The 21,027-nt window shown below is 42.9% G+C and overlaps 1 protein-coding gene across 1 annotated transcript in view; it reads right to left on the reverse strand.

Moving 5' to 3' along the window:
* The window catches only part of Sidt1 (SID1 transmembrane family member 1), an 84,519-nt gene that overhangs the window by 51,393 nt on the left and 12,099 nt on the right, over positions 1-21,027 (reverse strand). Inside the window, exons 2-3 of the mRNA XM_051191524.1 lie at positions 6,199-6,320; positions 5,064-5,234 (exon numbers count right to left, since the gene is read on the reverse strand). Of these exons, the coding sequence (XP_051047481.1) occupies positions 5,064-5,234; positions 6,199-6,320 (293 nt within the window). The remainder of the gene's footprint in view (positions 1-5,063; positions 5,235-6,198; positions 6,321-21,027) is intronic.

The raw sequence follows: 21,027 nt of genomic DNA on the forward strand, positions 1-21,027 counted from the left end.
CACACCTCACTCTTTCTTCCTTTCCCTGGGACTCTGTGTCCACAAATATCAAGTCTTATGAGTCTGTTTTGCCTTCCTGCTCCCTCACTTATAAATAGGCTCCTGTCTTAATCATTTCAAAATAGACGACAGACCAATTCAACTAAGTTCTTCACTTACTCTCTCTCTCTCTGTGTGTGTGTGTGTGCGCGCGCGCGTGTGTGTACATGTGCACTCGCACATTAGGAGGCCAGAGGTCAGTCAGTTTTGAGTGTGTTTATTGCTATCTACATTATTTTTAATCTTTTATTCTTTAAAAATTGTGTAGATGTGTGCAATGTATTTTGAACATGTGCCCCTTGCTCTCTTCAATTCCTGTCTCCTCCCCAATAGTTCCCCCTTCCAGCTTTAAGTCTTCTTTATAAAAAATAGCCCATCGAGTGAAATCAGTAATGCCTACAGGCATATGGCTGTGTGGTTAGCCACTGGGGTATACTAACCTGGTAGTGGCCACTCCTTGAAGAAAAGTGACCTTTCCAACTGTAACCCCCAATAGCTCCTTAGCCTTAGGTTCCCCTTCTGCCTCCATGTTGGAATTTTTAAAAGATTCATTTTAATTTTAATTTATGTGTGTATGGGTTTGTGTGTGCCATATGTGTGGTTGCCTCCTGAGGCCAGAAGAGTTTATCAGAGTCACTGGAACCAAGCTACAGGTGGTTGTAAGACGTCATGTTGGGGCTGGGAACCTCCCTCTGGCCCCCTGGAAGAGCAGTAAGCACTCTTAGGTGCTGTGGTAGTCTGAATGTAATTGGCCCCAATAGTCACACAAGGAGTGGCACTGTTAGGAGACAAGAGTTTCATTGAAGTGGGTGTGGCCTTGTTGGAGGAAGGCTGCCACTGTGGGGATGGGCTTTAAGGTGGCCTATGCTCAGGATACTGCCCAGTGTCTCAGACCATTGCCTGCAGATGTAGGACTCTCAGCTACTCCAGCACCACATCTGCCTGCACACTTCCATGTTCCCTGTCATGGTGATAATGGACTAAACCTCTGAAACTGTAAGCAAGCCACCCCAATGGAATGTTTCCTTTATAAGAGTTTCCACAGTCATGGTTCTTTTCACAGCAATAGAAGCCCCAAGGCAGGTGCTGAGCTGTTTCTCCAACATGGCCATGATGGAATGAAGAGAGCCATGCTCCCTATGTAATAGGAAATGATCTTAGAGATGGTGAAATTTGTTACTGTTGTCGTGAAGAAGTATTAAAATTTCTTTTGTATGTATGTGGTTTTGAAATGGAATCTAGTGTAGTCCAGGCTGGCCTCAAACTTTCTATGTAGCTGAGTAACCTTGAACTTCTGAACCTCCTGCCTCCACTTGCCAAATGATGTGATTCTACACAGTTTGTACAGTGCTGAGTGGCTAGCTCTGGGCTTCACACATCTAGGTAAGCGCCCTACTACAACGAGACACTGAAATTGCAAAGAAACAGTTCAGGTTAAGGCCTAAAAACAAAATAAAACCCGCTAGAAACATAAAGGTAGTGTAAGTGGGACCAGGCCAGGCAATAAGAAGTAACGACTACAGGACAGACAGGGTAGGGAGAACCGGAGGCATGTGTTGAGATACTGGAGTATAGGATCTGGAGAATTTGTTTGACACAGGGTCTCATGTAGTCTGGGCTGGCCTCAAACTTGCTGAATAACTAAGGACGACCTTGAATTTCTGATCCTCCTGCCTTTACTTCCCAAGTGCTAGAATTACAGGCATGTAGCACCATAACATAAAATGTAGGATAATAATATTATTATCATAATAATAATAGTAACAACAACAATAATAATAAAGAGATAAGATCACTATGTCCCACAAGGTGTTTCAAAGTCATTTTCACCACCGGCACTGGTTCATTCTTTCCTACTCAGACTCTCTCATCATCCTTGATCAGTTCCTACTGGCTACCCCTCAGCTTCACTGCCAGCAGGTGCCAGTCCTTCGCAGAGCCACGTGCAGATGCCCCCATCCCTGCCCAGTGTCCACTCTCTTCCGGGAGCTGTTCCTCTGGTCTTTTCTCTGACTCATGACTCTTCATCTTTCTTACTTTGCCCAGTTCCCTTCCAGTGTTCTCTAGAATTCCAGTAGAGAATTTTCCTTTGTTTTATCTGGGTCAACTCCTTAATGGCCTGCAGGCCATCTTTTTGCTTTCTAGTCATAGATGATCCCTGCTGTCCACTCTTTACTTTGGCCTCCCACCAGGAGTTTGTCAAGACACCCTAATGCTTAGAGAATGCCACAGCCTGAACAATAGGAAGAGGAGGAACACAGGCTGGATAATGGTACCTCCTGCCACTATAATTCTACTCAAAGTCACAGACATGTGATGGAGAGCTAAGGAGAGGTTGCGGAGAAATGTGCTCTGGTACCAAACCCCACATCTCTGCTGAAGATTGCTTCCCATCTGTTTTTCCTCAGTTATCTTGAGGCCCTGCTATAAGGAATAGATTAGCAGCCTGGGACTCTGCTTGGTTTGGGCTATGCACTCATCCCTCTCCTAACGATGCACCCAGCAGCCTTTTGGTTTAAGATCCCCTTCCTACATTGAGCTGGGTGCACACTCTCCTCCAAATATAAGAATAAGTTTCTCCTCCCCTTACTGATCATCAAGAATGGACAGTTTCTATTTAATCTTACTCCAGATATCTCTGAATATGAGGTGTCCAATCAGGCCTGCATTACTTTTGGGTGCCTGCACAATAAGGCAAACCATGTCTTCTGTGTAAAGATTTAGGGAGAATCCCCTGCTTACCATCTTAGGTCTATGAATAGTTGAGGATGGTGTGGTTGAGATCTGGTGCTTCATGAGAAAGGACATGCACAATGACCAAAGGCTTATATAATCTATGACTGTCAATCAAAATGGAGCCACCTGTGATATGCCCTTTCCCACCAAACTCCTCCTTCTCTTGACCCCCATAAAAGGAAGCTCCCAATAATAATCAGGGTCTTTGAGTACTCTCTCACATGGTCTGTAACTTCTGACCACATATTTTTGTTTTGTTTGTTTGTTTGGGTTTCTCTGTATTGCTCTGGAGCCTGTCCTGGAACTGCTCTGTAGACCAGGCTGGCCTCAAACTCAAAGAGATCCACCTGTCTCTACTTTCTGAGTGCTGGGATTAAAGGCACGTGCCAGCTTCTGATGACATATTTCTGATCTATACTACTTATTTGCTTTTGAATAGTTGTTGTTATTCTAATCTGAAATCTGTGTGCTTTTATTTCAATTCCTTGGAAACAGCCAGCCCAAACTCCAATCACTGGTAATGTCTAAAAGCCAGCTGGCAGTCATCCTGAGGTTTTCTTCTCCAGCTGCCATGGAGTATCTTCTGTTAATATACTAACCATAGGCAAAGCCCATAGGAATAGATTGGCCCACAGCTTTGCTATACTTCAAGGGAACTGCCTCCACACTTGACCATTGGACCACAGTGTTGAGAGTCCAATAACTATATGGGAGTTCATGGTGAGGATACATCTTGTTGGCAATGTTGTAACCATGGCATCTGACATTCCCCATAAAGCAAAAGATGTAGCTGGAGGTCAAAAAGTATCTCATTCTAGCAAAGTTCCAGTGATTTGTACATTTCAAGTGCTTTCTAACCCAAGGGGAATGGGAGAGGCAACCAACTGTGAAACCCCATGACCAGGTTCTATGTGAAGTAGTTCCTGCTTGAGATTGGCCATGCAGTCACAGCCGTTCAATCTTCATTTCCTCTAACAGTGTGTGACGTCATTCTCCACTTTCCCATTTCCCCTTTCCTTCATATTCAGTCAAGTGTTGTGAATGTCACCTCTTACATTCTTCAAGACACCTACTCACTTTTTAGCTTGACCATCATGCCAGTCTTCTAACTTCTCTGTAGCCAATACTGTCTCCTTAACCCATCCCTCACACAACTAATAGCACAATGTAGGCAACTGTGTTCTCAATGCCTCCCTATATTCCCCCTACTCCACGATCTAGTGGCAGCCTGTTCCTACAGTGCCCTCTCCAGCCCCCTACAACTATGACCTCTAATGACACAGAATGGCCCATTGCTGTTGGGATCTGCTGGGAAGATGTCCTGCATGTGTGTAAGGAGTGGGAGGGATGCTTAAAGGCAGAATCGTCTTATTTTAAAACCTGAATTTGAATAAATAAATGCTTTGTGCAATTGAGAAGCATATTTAGGGAGACAGAAATGTGTTACGAGGATAAGATCTTAGAAGAGGAAGCCAAGAGCAGAATCCAGACTTGACTTTGCCTTTTCTGTCTTTGTGAGTTTGGACATGAACTCAGCATACCAGACCTCAGAGTTGGGTGTGGGGATGCATACCTCTTGTCACAGCTTCTTAGGAAGCAGAGGTATGAGGATGGCTGAGCCTAAAAGTCCAAGGCCAGCCTGGCAACATAGATAAACCCCAGTCTCAAATAAGAAAAACAAAAACCTCTGGATACCAGCAAAATATATTCTATATGCATTCTGGGCTGTCATTCTGAACTGTATGGCAGAAGCTGCAATGTCAGGGTTGATCCCCATAGTTGGAGCCTGGTTCTTACCACAGTCCTCATCTGGACTCCATGACTACCATTCTCTGGAAATCTGGCTTACCAGTAAAGGAAGAAAAACACACACCTCTCCTCGTGCTTATCTTATTTGCATACAAGCTCTCATAACTCTGTTTTCCATTAGGTTTGCAAGGTCTGTTTGATGACACAAAGTCATATTACACAAGGTGAAAACAACTTGGCAGAATAGGTTTGCAAGTCATTCATTAACACTTGCAAAGAGCTGTGACCCAATGACTTCAGTTTCACAATGTTCCTTTCCTAAGGGTCGAATTACCTCACTGATACCAGCCCTGCAATTCATATAGGTCACCGCCAGGTGACAGTAACAGATCAAAGGCACCACTGGCAAAAACCCAGCTTCCCTGAAGGCTCAGCTCTCTGTTGAAGCCATGCTCAGCTCACCTGTAAAGATGGTCACCGAGCTGAGTATCCACAGGCAAAACAGAGCAGAAAGCAAAGAGCCACGTGCACCTACTTACTGGAGCTGGAAGTGTTTGATTTTGGTGACCAGCAACTTGTAGTGGGCACCGTGGGGAGCCATGGATGCTACGTCTACAAAGATCAGTTGCTGCAGAGGGCCGGTCTCGTTGGTTGCTTTTGATGGACAAAGAGTGCGGCTGACTTCCTGGTAGTTGTAGCTCCGCTGGTATCTGCCGAGGTGGCCATGGACAACATCAGCAAGAAGGAGGAGACACAGTGAACAGGGCCAAGGGAGAATACTACCCCACTCTATTCTAATCTGACTTCAAGTCGAATTTCAGGATGGATCTACTGCTGTTGTTGGTATCCCTTGGATGACAGGGACATAGGGAGTGTTATGTCCTGATCCGTTTACTTAGCATTGCCAACAATGCATTAAGCCAGACTCCCTATTATTCAAGGAAAACTGCCAATACTTTAGGGCAGAATTCTTTTTATTAAACCAGCAGGGGAGTCTTTTTTCCCCCCTTCAATTTCACTGATTTCAAGTTAAAACTATCAGGATTAGTATTTAACCCTCAAACTCCTGAGCCTTTAAAAACCACGTAATAACACATCAGTAGGTGCCCATTTCTCTATGCCTTCTGGGCTTGGTATTGGTGCCTTACTAAGCTCTCCCCAACAAAACCCTGCCAGGACAGGGACCCTGCTGTTTGTCACAGCGTCTTTCCAAACCTCCCCCTTAGCACTGTACTGTAAGCACTACTGAGCAAAGAATGCACATAGAAGGAGCATTGTGAAGAACGGGTTGGTGCTGCTGCTGATGTGTTGCCTGCCGGGTCCAACCCATAGAATGGCTATGGGATGCTCTATTTTGCAAAACAGGGGGGAAATAGAATACTTTGGTAGATTTTAAGCGGCTGTAAGTTCTCCCAGGTGTTGAAAATCTAGACAGAATGCTTATCTGAAATACAAAGGGAATGGAAATGCACAGCACCCAGCAGCCTGGGGTGTAAATTCTCTGCACTTGGTGTGCACTACCCTGGAATTCCCATGTCTGAGATTCTGGCTAAGACAAAACAAAACAAGTAATGATGATGATGACAATAATAGTGATGGTGACAAAACCCATCTAAGTCTAAGGACATTGAAGAATGTCAGATGCAGTGCAGTTTTTGGGCAGAGAACACTTACAGTCCTTGGAAGAGCAGTGGAACCTGCCAGGACAGCACTTCTTTCTGCTGCCGGACCACAACGAGGACTGGGTAGTCCACGTTCTCAGAGGAGCTGTTCACATGGACCCGCACAGCCGTCACCTGTGAGGCAGGGGAACGCAAGCTCAGTCACTCCTGACCTTTCTTCTCATGACAGGTAACCCAAATGTCCCCATTGTCCTTTGTTATTCATGTGGTATCCGGAGTGGGTCTCAACCTTGACCACATGTTGAAGTCACTCCAGGAAATTTATAATCATTGGTGCCTGGATACAACTGGTTTAAAAGTCTGACTCAATTATTCTTGGATGAGGCCAAATCATGGAGCCTTCAAATAGCAAGCTTGGGGGTTGGGGCTGAGCAGTCAACATAAGGCTTCAAGAATAAATAACTTCAGGAGAGAAAAACAAAGATGTCAATGTGTTCTTTTCTTATTTGACTATAAATGCAAATAATATCAAAATCACTAACTTTCCTCAAACTACCTCACAGTCTGCAGAGCCCCCGACTGCTGACAAACTTTGGGTATGGTAAGTCATTCTGTTTCAATTCCTTAAAAACAAACAAACCAACTAACAAACAGCCTAAGTGTCGGTCTGTTGTTCCCTCTCCAACTGCAGCAAGTCCTGGAGGGGCTGAGTCCTCCTGCTCCAGGAGCCCTTCTACCCCAGCAGCTCGTGGACAGAGCAAGTCTCCATCCTGGATGAAGACGGGAAGCTAAGTCTGCTTCGGGGCTTCTGGATTTTGGTGTTTTCCTGAAAACTTTATAGTACCACATGAAATACAGAAGATAATAAAGGAAATATGGAAGAGTGGAAGAAAAACTGAAGCTTCATCTTCTACATGACATCTTTATGTATGTGTCTATTGCCTTTATATTCTCTTGAAAGTTTCTTTATTAAGGGGCCAGTCAAATGGCCCGGTAGGTTGTTCAGTGGCTAGAGGATCTCAGGTGGGTGAGCTATTGAGGATGGCTCTCATCCACAACTTCCAGGCCTTCAGACACACATGTACACACATATACACACACACTGAAAAAACAAAAAGTAAAGGAAGCAAGTCTGGCGTTGAACCTTGAAGACCTACCACACATTACAGATGCAGGCCGAGGGGTATCAGGCCAGTCTGTGTGTTGTAATCAGCCCTTAGTTCTCTGAATTCTCCCTGATCAAGCCACTACTTCATATTTTAATGTTAGCACAGGGGGAGAGTAATTTATTAATTTGATAAGAAGTGCTTGTACCCTGAAGGAGCATTTCCTGTGCCTACAGCGTGTTTCCATGGAAATTGTGCTGCAGTTGATAATTGCTCAAACTGTACCTCTAGTGCAGACCTCTTTGTTAAACTCTGGGACTTCCCCAGGCCTCTTAAACTCAGTGTAGCTACATGAAATATCCTATTCCCTTTACTTCTGACTGTATTTTCTTCAATGAATGGTTCCATCACACAGCTATTCATCTAAGCCTGAAACCTGAGGGTCTTGCTTGGTCCCTACATCTGCCACTACTATCTCCCTCACACTGTTCTTATCCAAGCCAGGCCTCCCTCCCTGTCAATGCTAAGCTTAGCCCTCCATGCCCCCCCCCTTTTTCTGAGACAGGGTTTCTCTGTGGCTTTGGAACCTGTACTGGAACTAGCTCTTGTCGACCAGGCTGGCTTCAAACTCACAAAGATCTGCCTGCCCCTGTCTCCCGAGTGCTGGGATTAAAGGCGTGTGCCACCACTGGCCGGCCCTCCGTGCCCTCTTGACAGCTGCTTCTTTTCTGTTGATTTGAACCCTCCAATACTCTTTTGATCTTGGCTCTATCCCTTAGGACGATGTCAATTTCAACTGTCACTCTCCATGTCAAAGTCCTTCAAAGGCTCTGAAAATGTTTCAGTCCTATGCCAAAGTAACAAGAAAATTATAATAAATAGTTATGGATCATTCAGCCTTGATAACTATTAACAACTGTTATTCATACTTTCTATTTTCACACACTGCTTTATTGCATTCCGAAACACACACACAAAGCACATAATCATCAAATCGCTTAATGAATATCTCTAATAGATAGAGCATCCTTAACGAAATCCATAAACAGGGGCAAGAGAGACGGCTAAGCAGTTAAGAGCATTTGAGCCCCGTTTGGTTCCCAGCATCCATATGGTGGTTCACAACTGTCTGTAACTCCATTTCTGAGAATTCAATGCCCTCATCTGGCCTCCAAGTGTATCAGGCATGCACATGACACACATACATGTAGACAAGCATATATACACACATGATTAAAAATTAATAAATCTTACAAACATGAATACTATGATCTCACTACACATTTTAATTCTTTTAATTTATCTGATATTTACATGGTGTTCATAGCTTTTTACTTGTTTCAGAAATTGCTTTTTCTCAGTTGTTTTTTTTTTTTTTTTAAACTGGGTGCAAATTCAATCCACACACTGTACCTGGCTCATTTTATTTGATACTAATACTTTGTTCTTCATTATTGTTGAATAATATTCCATTGTATGAATATACAATAGCTTATTTATCTATTCTTTAGTTGATTATTTATGTTTCACTTTTGGGGTATTTGCAAACAATGCTGCCATGAATATTTGTGTAGCAACTTTGTGTGAATATATGTTTTCAATGCTTCTTGGTATATACTATGACTGCATTTCTGGGAGACATGGTAACTCCTATGTGCAGCTTTTTGAAGAACTGCCAAAATGTCTTCCAGGGTTGTATCATTTTTATGCTCCAGCAATGTGCGTTTCCAGCAACATTCCTCATGTTCTTACTTTTCTGTCAAGACTTGCTACTGTCTATCTTTATTACTGTTTCTGCTTTGATTTCAGGACAGGACTTCTCAAGTAATTCAAGCTGGTCTTGAATCCAAGATCTCCCTGCCTCATTGTCCCAAGTGCTGGGAATGTATGTGCCCTTATGCCTACCTGGTATTTTAGATGTTGTTTTAGCTGCCTGGCTCTTCTAGGAGGTTGCCAATATTGTTTTCAGAGCACCCAGAGCCTGACAGGATAAGTTACCTTAGAAGCAGTTTGACTTTGGCAATTGTAATGCAAACATCCCACTGCCAGACTGCATGTGTTTTTACAGCATGCTTTACTTAGAGCAGTCAGAACTTGGGCAAACTGGAATGGGCAAGCTGCTTCTTCAGCAAGCCTCTTCCCTTCATTCACTTAGATGCAGCCTCCCTCTTAGAGTCTTAGTGGCAGAGGGAGTTGCTCAAAATTTTTTTTCACACTCCATTATAAGGCAGCAGCGCTAGCCTCCCCTCAACTGTGGGAGGTTTGTGATTCAGCTCCGGAAGAGCAAGCCTAACTCTGTACATTCTAACACACACTGGTGGGTGCTGGAGCACTTGTTTTGGGGTCTACATGTTGGGAGTGCTATTCTTTCTATTATTATTTAATATTTTTTCTTATTTTGCATATCAATCCCAGTTCCCTCTCCCTCCTTCTCTCCCATCCCCCCCATTATGCTCCCCCCCCCCCCCCGTCTCATTACCCATCCACTCCCCAGGGAGGATGATGCCTTCCATAAGGGATCATCAAAATCTGTCAAGTCATTTGGCCCTCCCCCCCTGTCTCTAGGCTAAGGGAGTATCCCTCCATGGGGAATGGGCTCCTGAAGAAGTCCATTCCTGCACTAGGGATACAACCTGGTTCCACTGCCAGAGGCCCCATAGACTGCCCAGTCCTCCTTGCTGACACCCACTTTCAGGGGGCCTGTTTTGGTCCTATGTTGATTCCCCAGCTGTCAGACTGGGGTCCATGAGTTCCCATGTGCTTAGATCAGCTGTTTCTGTGGTTTTTCCCAGTGTGGTCTTGGCCCCTTTGTTCGTTATTCCTCCCTCTCTGCAACTGGATTTCAGGTGTTTGGCTCAGTGCTTAGCTGTGAATCTCTACTTCTGCTTCCATCAGCTACTGGATAAAGGCTCTAGGAAGCGCTATTCTTAAGCCATCTGCTGATCTACTGCATGACTGTGTTATTGTGAGATGCCCGATCATGAGCTCAGCATCATTACAGCAGCCTGGAAGCTGTTATTGTTGGGACCGCAGTGGGGCATCACAACAGATACATCATGGCTATATTAAGCCCCTGTACTGCTCATCCATCCCTGCGTTCTGATCTTCCTGGTCTAGCTTTCATAATCTACTTGCCTTTTTTTTTAATTCAATTATGAGCTTACCAGCCATGATAAAAACAAACTCAGAGATACTGATATAATAAATCGCCCAAAGGATACCAGAGTAGGAACTGTACGACACTGGGCAGTTTTGCAAGATGAACAGATAACATATTACCCAGAGGAAAGGATCAAGAGCCTTACTCAAAATCTGTTCTGCCTTTCCAGAAGCTAATGAGCAGCCGAGAAAATTGGATTATGCCTACCACAGTGAAAGGCTGTGTGATGATAAAACCTAACGAAGGTGGACACTGGCCGTGCTAAATGGGCTCTGACACCTTGGGATAGAGCAGTCTCAAAGCCTATGATTTCCTTTTGCTTCCACTTGTTTCCATGACAAAAAGAGTGCTTTCATTACATAGATTATCTTTATTCCTGTACTTACTACAAGAGGGAAATCACATTATAGACAGTAGAGAATTATGCAAGTATTTCTGCCTCTAGTAGCACACAGATAGTGTTTATGAAAGCCCTGAAAGCTTGGAGCCCCCTTTTTAATCTTTTATGTCATCAGGGGAAAAGCTCAAAATTGGCGGTGGTATACTTTTCTTGCATATAAAGGATAAAAATGAGTGTAATTCAAAGTTGACTTTGTTTCTGCCAAAGTAATGAGACTGCAGCTCTGTTCAAAGAAACCTCAGATTCAGACACAGGCTGTTGGCTTCCATCATTAAACACAGCAGGGCACACCCATGTGATCTTGAAAAACAGACTGGACTTGTAAAACGGCTACAAGGTATTTGTGGGTAGCCCTTTCGCTAATGTGTAACTGCTTTGCCAACTCTGTTGTGTTTACCGGTGTTTATCTGCTAGTGTTTAGCTACTCCCTCCTTTTCTCTGTTTCCACCCATGCTCCCAAAAGTCACTGTGAGAGTGTGGTAATGAACTGTGGGCTCACACAATGCCTACCCTATGGGTAAGTCAATGAAGACTAGATCAGGCTCGTTACCTTCGAATTAATGAAGGTGGCTCTTTTACATGAGCTCTGCTATTGCCTGATTGGTGCATATAATTTTGATGTACAGAATTAGAAAACATCTGTCTTGGCAGATGGCAGGGAGACCATCTATCCAATCTTTCACTTATAGACGAGAAGCCTGAGACACAGAGGTGATGTTGCTTTACCAAAGACACTCAGGTGCTAAAGCAGCATGACAGAATCCAAGCTTCTTGAGACTCTGCTGCCACAAACACTTCTTCAGACTATATTACCATCACCATTTTTAAATATTGACTCCAGAAAGCACCACTGTGAATCTTGTATTATTCCACTAGGAAACCAAGTTGCTATAGAAGAACCATACATGATGCAAAGAGACAGCTGCTTGCTAGCACATACATGTACATTTGCCACAGACCTGCATTTTAAATAAAGAGCTCATAATAATAAAAAACCCCAACCAATGGAAAATGGAGCAAGGATGTGTAGTGTATTGACTAGAAATGGCCCCATAGCATAGGCTCATATATTTGAATGTTTGGTTATTAGGGAGTGACATTAAATGACAGACATTAGGAGGTGTAGCCTTGTTGGCATAGGTGTGGCCTTGATGGAGAAAGTGTGTCACTGGGATTGGGTTTGGGGGTTTAAAATGCTTATGCCCATTCTCTCTCTCTCTCTCTCTCTCTCTCTCTCTCTCTCTCTCTCTCTCTCTCTCCCTCTCTCCCTCTCCTGCCTTCCCTCCCTCCCCCTTCTCTCTCTGCCTGTTGCCTTTGGATCCAGATGTAGAACTCCCAACTACTCTCTAATATGACCGCTGAGCTGTAAGCCAGCCTCAATTAAATACTTTCCTTTACAGAAATTGCTGTGGTCATGGTGTCTCTTCACAGCAAAAGAACACCAAGACAGGATGTAAGCAGCTTCTAAAGAAGAAAGAATGTCTTAAGGACATATGAAAACACAGTCAGTACTTTAGATTGCTCACAAAGACAGTCTCAAATGTACAATCTTACCGTGCTTACAAGGCTGTAGAGTAAGACAGGAACTCCTGCATACTGCTAATTAAAGTGTTATGTCTCAACCACCACTTCATGAAGCAAGTGGAAAATAGGAGTGAGAGCTGAAGATGAACTATCTTTCCCTCTTAAGTTTATAGACAAGAACTCCAACACAAGTGCACACATACCCACACATGAAATCTTGACTAAGAAAGTTCACTACAAGCAAATGAAACAAAAGCAAGATATGCAACAGAAGAAGAAATACACTGCAATGGGAGGCTATCCACTGGTTCAATGTGAACAGGAATATGGATCAGTGTGGACGAAGCTCACAAGGGTAAATTGAGAGAGAGAGAGAGAGAGAGAGAGCGCAAGTGGACAAGTGATCCACATCGCATAGTTCCTTTTAGGTAACCTTTGAGAGCAAGGAAATCAATGGTATATGTTCATATACGCACATTTAATAAAATACACCTACATGAAAAGATAAAGATCAAATGTGAGATGCCAGAGTCCATAAACTTGAAAGGATCTGAGACTCTACCCCATCCGCCATGTTCAACAATATTAAGAAAAGACAACATGTCCCAACTGGAGATAAACAACTTGTCACAATACACAGTATTAGCATCACTGCTCCCTGCTCAGTATTCTGAGCATGACATGAGTAGGCCCAGATGGGTGCCTATGTATGTATGTGCAATAAGTTGCTCTGCAGGAGGAGAACCCTGCGATTAGAGTACCTAAATATTTTACAACAGGCAAGAAAACTGCTTGTCTTTAGCTCTAGAGGGAGGCATTGTGAATTCATGATGTTGTTTGCTAAGCAAATATTCTTAACACAGCAAGAAAAAAAAAAAAAGGAAAAAAATTTCAATCAACCCTTTTGTATAAGAGACCTATGAAAGACTGTCTCCCACAATGGTTGCTTTAAGGACAAAGGTGATGATAAATGAAAATATTCTAGTCTCTGTATGTCTCCCACTGAGTCTTTGCACAAATGTTTGTCACATTATTTTCTCTACTTGTTTGTTTATCTATTATGCTTCATAATAACAGAAAGAAGACTGACATTCTGGCCTTTGTGTTTGCTTCCCGTTGAGCAGAGTAGAGAACTGTGGCCAAGGGCCCAGAGGAAGCTCAGAGTAGTAGTATATGAAGCAGCAACAGGTTAGGCTGGATTCGGCCTAGGATGACCATAACAAAACATCGCAAGCCAGGTGCTTTAAATAATAGGCGTTTATTCCTTCCTATTTCTTGGGACTTGAAGACTGAAGTTAAGGAGGCCTTGCTCCCTCTGAGATGCTGGTAGAACCCTTCTTTGTCATTCCTCAGCTTGCAGCTATATTAATTCTCCCTTCCCTCCTCTTGTCTCCTGGCAGACTCTCTATGCTTCTGTATTTTCATATACTCTTTTCCTCTTTGTTCACACTTCCATCTAGGATGGATCTTTCTCCTTTGCCATCTGGGATTGTAAGCCTGTCTCCACTCGGCAACAGATAGTCAATAGTGAGTGACAAATGGCCAGAGCTCTTCTGCCATTTGAACCCAAGCATAGGCAGAGAGGTTCTGCCTTCTCCTCTGTGTGTTCTACCAGTCAAACACTGACTCATGCCATCGGCCATCTGACTAGTGACACTACCCATGGAAGTGGCATACTGGGTGTGTCCCATCGTAATGACTTCATCTTAACTGACCACACATGCAAAGAGCTACTTCCAAAAGTTCAGGTTCACAGGTTCTTTGGCCATGAGATCTCTACATAATTTTCTGGGGCAACAAATTAACCCAGCACTTTAGATTCACAGAATTTTAAAGCAACAAATCATTCCCCCACCCAGACTCTACCTTTGACCCTGACTGTCAGCTTGTACTCATTCTCTGTTGTAAAAATTAAAATGGACCCCAGACCTGAGGAACCCTTGGGCAGTCGTAGCCAGGTAACAGCATGTATAACCTTACCCTTCCTTGATTTTTTAGCTTTACCTGAAAGATTTTAGTTTGCAGAGCAAAGATGTAGAAAAGGGGCAGAAGAATAATTCTTGCAAGCAGAATATAGAAAATCATAAAGAATGGACATTGATATGGGAGGGAAAGACAGAAATTACGAGAACAAGAAAGGTTACTGTGATGATGGGGCTAGTGGTTATATGCTAGACTGATCTTGTTAACTAGGGCTGGATACAGCCAAGAGAAAGCCAGAGTATGAAAAAAGTTTCTCACAGGTCTTAGCCCACAACAAGGAAATAGGCCCCCAACCCTGGAACAAATGATTCCAGATGAACAGCCCTGTCTGGGTCACTCGTGGCCAACGGACAGTCTGGGGACTTTCCAAGTCATTCTATGGTTTATCCTTTGAATAAGAACAGGTCACACCTGGGTGATCTCTCAAACATGAGATCATACTTTGTAATCAATCACCCTGTGCCCCATGCATGTATGCTGATTGCGGTCTTTCTCTATAAAAAGAGAGCCTAAACCCTTTGAGGGGTGTGCAACTTTCCCCGAGATTGCTGTCACCCGCATGCACTCGTTCAATAAACACCTCTTTCTTGTTGCATCTCCTGGTTTTGGTGTTTGTGTCGCGGGGCTCTCCCACCGGCCCATCAGGACCCCGGAATTAGTGTTCAACATACCTGAGCTGTTTGCTGTAGATTCCTATATGAAAGAAAAATGAAATTTAAAGATGAACCATCAAGAGCTACAAACTAACTCATAGACTAAGGGGCCATCTGTCAAGTATTTTATTTTCTTTCTTTTTTACTTTTAGCTTGCTTCTCTTATTTTTAAAAAAGTTTTATTTATTATGTATACAGTGTTCTGCCTGCATGTACGCCTGCAGATTAGAAGAAGGCACCAGATCTCATAGATGGTTGTGAGCCACTATGTGGATGCTGGGAATTGAACTCAGGACCTTTGGAAGGGCAGGCAGTGTTCTTAATCACTGAGCCATCTTTCCAGCCTTGTCAAGTATTTTCTTTACCTCCCCGGATCCTTTGAATGAGAGCCTGAATCACTTCTACTTTGGATCTGGCTAATTGGTAAACATCCATCTGCTTCAATAACCTCTCTGGCACTGTTTTGTGTCTCAGTTTGCCAAGCAACATGACCAAGGCTCTTTGAGTGTCACAGTTGGGTGAGTGAAGACAAGACCACTGAGACAGTTCATATACTATTTGTGTGAAAAAGCTGTCCCCAAGCAAAGCAACCTTCAGTCCCAATCCTGTTCTCCTAGAGGGCAAAGCATCCTCTTTTGAGGGATGCTTTGGAAAACTATACATTGTACTCTTGGGGTGCAGTGAAGAAAGATATGGAGACCTGGATTTCGTTTATGTATTTATTTTTCTGGCACTAACACCTGTGTGGCCTTGAACAAATTGCTTTAAAGTTTCTGGGCGGGCCTCAGTCTCCTCGTGGTGAGAACCATGACACCCAGACTATTCACTTCCCTGGGTAGTGTCACCAATCAGACAGCAGATGGTGTGAGGCAGTTGCTTGACCCACAGGACACCCAGAAAAGAAGGCAGAGCCTCTCTGCCTATGCTTGGGTTCGGATGGCAGAAGAGCTTTGGCCATTTGTCACTCACTATTGACTATCTGTTGCCGAGTGGAGACAGGCTTACAAGCCCAAATGGCAAAGGAGAAAGATCCACCCCACAGAGGATCTTAGTTTCCTTTTATGGCCTGACTTCTAAGAACAGCACATTCATCTCATTGAAAAGAGCAGTTTATCCCTTGGGGCCTACTTATTTCTTCCACTTTCAGATTCTCAATGCTTTCGATCCAGAGCCCATCTCAGAAGACTGCTGTGTAAACCATGTCATCTTAGTTTCACTGTGTCATCAATAACCTAGAAAGGAAAACATTCCTATAAGCCTTTATTATTTGGTTTATGATCAAAATGTTATATTAGATGCTTCAGTTCCACACACACACAGGGAAGCTATTGAAGTGATGTGTGATTATGGGCGGGCCAGGAATACTGAACAAGCAGACAAGCTGGCTGCTTTGGGATTGTCTCAGTTCATTCAGTAAATATTTAATTCCTTCCTGTGTGAGGCATTGTTTAGATAGCAGTGTGGACATAGTTACCATCTTCATGAAGATGGGTGGTTTGTATGTGGAGTGTTAATTCAACAAGTCATTTAATTTACTAGGAGGTTTCTGGGGAAGAGTATTTTCATAAAAGCCAGAAAAGTAAGGAGAGAGCCGAGCAGGAAAAAAGTGTCCAAATAAAGGGAATGCCATTGTAGATAGAGGTAAGGGTAAAGGAGAGAAGGGGTAAGAAGCATGATGGAAGAATTAAGAGAAAACTCATTTGCCTGGGGCTTGAGGTGCAAGCAGGAATGTTACAGTTGGGATGAATGGGGTCCGTCTTGTCAAGAAGGTTGGGGCAGGGACTGGAGAGATGGCTCAGTGGTTAAAAGCACTGACTGTTCTTTTAGAGGACCCGGATTCAGCCCTGTGGTGGTGGCACAGGAAAAAAAAAATCTAGGTAATTTTGCTTTGGTGACAACTTTTTTTAGATTTGACAACGAAAGTGGGATTCTTGGCAAAAAAGATTGAAAAATGGCAGCCCACTAAAATGTAAAATGTATGCCCTGTCTGTGATAATGCTGAGGACATAAAAACGACAAGTCTCAAGTAGGGAGAAAACACTATAAAACACATATCCATCAAAGGATTGGTATCTAACATCCATAGAATAAACTTAAAGCTCTACAATAATGAATTGAAAATTTAATCAAAAGGTCTAAAGCATCACCTCATCAAAGACGGTAACTAAATAGAAGCCAGGCATAGATACGGTGCTCAACAACACACGTTCTTAAGGAGCTGCTTATGAAACTCCCACATCTGTGGGAAGGACGGGGCTTCAAAACACTGGCCACAAATGTCCTGAGGGTGTGGAGCATCGGGGGGCTCTTGTTCATCACTGATGGGAGAACAAGATGACCATTTGGGAAGATGATGCTGACAGAATTTTCAAACCCAAATACAGTCTGATCCAGCTCAAACTCCATGTATTTAACAAAGTGAGCTGTGCAGGTGGCAGTAGTACACAGACAGCTTTAATCCTAGCACTCAGGAGGCAGAGGCTGGCTGTTCTCCGAGTTCAAGGCCAGCCTGGTTTATAGAGTGAGTTTCAGGGCAGCCAGGGCTACAGAAAAACCCTGTCTCCAAACAACAGCAACAACAAAAGCAAAACAAATCTAGCTGAGCACTTATATCTTCACAAACATTTACAACTCTTTATTCATGATTGACCCAAATTGGTAGCAACCCGTATGCCCTTCAGTGAGACCACAGACAAATGAACAGTCATTTATCTAGACAATAGAGTATTGTTTAGCACCACAAAGCCAAGAAAGACCTGGGAAAACCTTGGATGCATGCTGTCAAGTAAAGGAAGAGAGTCTGAAAGCCTGTATGTTGTATGGCTACAACTGTAGATGCCAAAATCTACCTCTGACATTGTATAGTCCTGAATAGGTTCAAGAATTAAGTTGACATGTATAGATTAACAGTAGAAAAGCACATCAAGTTAATTACATTTAGTGTCATGTGAAAGACCCCACGAATACGTGAAGTTCTGAAGAGACACAACTGAGTGAATAACTATTGAATTAGGTGAATGAAGTAAACAGAAACTGTAATGAAGTAAAGGCTTGGGTTTGGGTAGTTGGATAGAAGGTAAGGGTTTATCTAAGAATGTTTGTACAAAATTCTTCTGCCTCACCTTGTCTCTGTTCTTTTAATAGGAGGTTATATTTCCCATGGGGTTTCATCTCTTGATTTTAAGAAATAGAAGGTGGGTTCAGAGTCCAGGTGATCTTGCACCTGCTGTTTCTCAAGACCTCTAAGTGGGAAAGGCCAAAGAAGCGTATTTTGAGGTGATTGTTTGGACCTCCTTTACAAAATGATGTTCTGAAATTGTCAAACTTTAAAGGTATTTGGGGAAAAAGTAAGCCAGTATTTCAGAGGTTTAAAGGAAGAAAAGAGATATATAATTGTCAAAACACAGGGGATTTTAAGGAGATAAAAGAATTCTGTATGCTATACCATAGCAGTGGGATATGACATTTCTTCAGGACCATGAAACTGTGAGGACTGATGCGAGGGGACACTGATATAAGCTACGGATTTCAGTGGATAACAAACACAGTGGTGTAGCAATATTGGGCCATCACTCATGTAACCCATCAACCCAAACTATTAATAGTGGGGAAACCGAGGGCAGAAGATGTCAGTAAGAAACAAAGCAGACAGAATGCATGTGTTCTCTCTTTCATTTTTATTCTTGCAGGTCCAGGGTACCAACTACAAGTTCCCAGACAGCCAGAGAAGGCTTTTATTCGCTTGATAATGCGAGATAATCTCATTTGTCACCATTTTTGGAAACAGAGTGTTTTATGCAAACACTTGGAATATTCCCAAACCATAATGATGTCACCACTTGCTGTGTGGCAGGTGCCTCATCAGCGCATGTTCAGCCTCCAGGCTAACTGTAAAGAGTGGGGTCCAAAAGAGAGTTCTTTAAAATGGGACTTTGAGTAAAAGGAAAAGAAAAGCCCCAGTTCTGGCAGCTGAGATGCGGAAGTGAATTTCTATAGCTCTCTTATCAGTAAAGACAGCTTGTTTTCAACATTCTTCGGACACATTTGCAGTATAAGCCACCTTCACTCCAGTTTCATGCTGGTTAAACAGTCAGTTGAAAACTGCCCTGTTCAATCTTGTACAAGATCAGAATGTTCTGTCCCTTCCTCCTAATAGAACCAGTTTCTTTGTCTGTTGTTATCTCTCAAATGGATTGGAGGAATCACTTCATGCATAATTATTTTGTTCATTTTACTACTAACAGTTTGTTGTTCACTTGGGTTTTTGAGACAGGGTCTGGCTATGTATCCCCGGGTCGGCTAGAACATGATGTATAGCTAAGGCAACTTGCAGCAATTCTCCTGCTTTTGCCTTTCAAGGATTGAGATTACATTTATGTGCTGCCAGAGGCCAGTTCACATTTAAAATATAACATACATCTGCTGCATAATACTGCTGTTCACGTTTACTCCTCCAGATAGAAAGTAGTATCTTACCATTTCTAATTACATTTATTCGTTTATTTGGGGTTGGGGCATGCACAGGCTGTAGTGAGCTCATGGAGGCTAGGAGCCACTTTGGGGAGTGGATTCTATCCTTCCACCAAAACAGAGCACAGGTTCTCATGCTTGATTCAAGAGTCTCTGTCCAGTGAACCATCACAACAGTGCCAAACACACTCTTGTGAAATACAGATCTATTGCTTTTGTATAGATGACTTTTACGCACATTCCTAGAGACTTGCTTACCTAAGCCTAAGGATCTTAGATGGAGGATCTAATAGTATTCGATATTCTTATTCCAGATTCTAATTTTTAAGCAAAATTTATTCCCATTGGACCTCCCCCCTCACCTCTATAGCCAACTAATTCTTAAGAAAAGCTTTAAACATCTTCCATTCTCAAAACAGTCAAGGGAAAACTAACACTTATTAAAAATGTTTTTATATCTCTGGCGAAATAGATGGTTCTGATTCAGTTCTGTTCTGGTAGTTTCATGGTATGTTTTTGACACTTTCTTTCCCAGGCACCCTCACCAGAGAGCTCATTCACTACTGCACCATGTCCCTGCTGTGTTGACATGGAACTTCTGTTAGGCCCAGAGTTAAACAATGCAAGAAGAGCCATCTAACATACCCTGGGATGCTGCATGGCAACCTGTAGTAATATTAACATTAGGGATTAGTTCTGTTTGAAGAGGAGACAGAAATGCTGGCATCTTCCAGCAGCAAAGAGATTCCAAGGCTTCCCTTCAGATCTTTCAGACTGGAGTCTACAAAAATCAAGGATATAGAAAAAATACTGAAAGTAGCCAGCTGAGACCACAGTGTGGGGGGGAGGTGGGGAATCTTTGCATATTGTTTCAGATGTTTAAAACACCCTCCCAGAAGAGACCATCACAACAGTGAAAATAAAACAAAGAACAGCCTCAAACAAACCCACGCCATAGCAAGACAGCTGATGTGCCGCTCAGCTGGAATGATATCAAGAGAGAACAGAGGAATTGGAAGCCACTCTCAGTGCACGTGTGCATGGCAGGGACACACAGGGAGTGATGCGGTTGGAAACCAGCCACTGCCACTTCTAAGTAGTGCAAAGACCTACAGGAAGCTTTCAGACTTGGGGAGGGGGGGTTAGAAAACAGTCAACTTTACAATGTTTCTTTTTGATTTACAAAACCAAGGGAGTTTTTTTTTTTTTTAAGGTAGTGAAAGGGTTTATAAAAACAATCTTCCAAACTCCCTATTTTTCCAATACTGATTGTTTTTTCGTCATTTATTGCCCTGAGGTGTAAGTAAAAATGTTTTCACTGCTCAGTGTTTAGAAAATACTTAAAACCACAGCGAGAGCCTTAGTATCTCCTAGAGAAAATTCGAAGTTTATCATATGTCAGAGATCATTAATAAAGATTTATATTATAAAAAGGGTCTGAAACAGTTGGGGAACTATCACAGGGAAGATTAGCTGCACTGGTCCTGCTTTCAGAGAGATGCTCCTGGGGTAAAGAAAGGTCCTCCTTTCAGAGAGATGTTCCTGGGGTAAAGAAAGAGCTTGTCCCTTTAACTGCAAATTCAAA

This window comes from Phodopus roborovskii, unplaced genomic scaffold (assembly GCF_943737965.1).
Source record: "Phodopus roborovskii unplaced genomic scaffold, PHOROB, whole genome shotgun sequence".
NCBI lineage: Eukaryota > Metazoa > Chordata > Mammalia > Rodentia > Cricetidae > Phodopus > Phodopus roborovskii.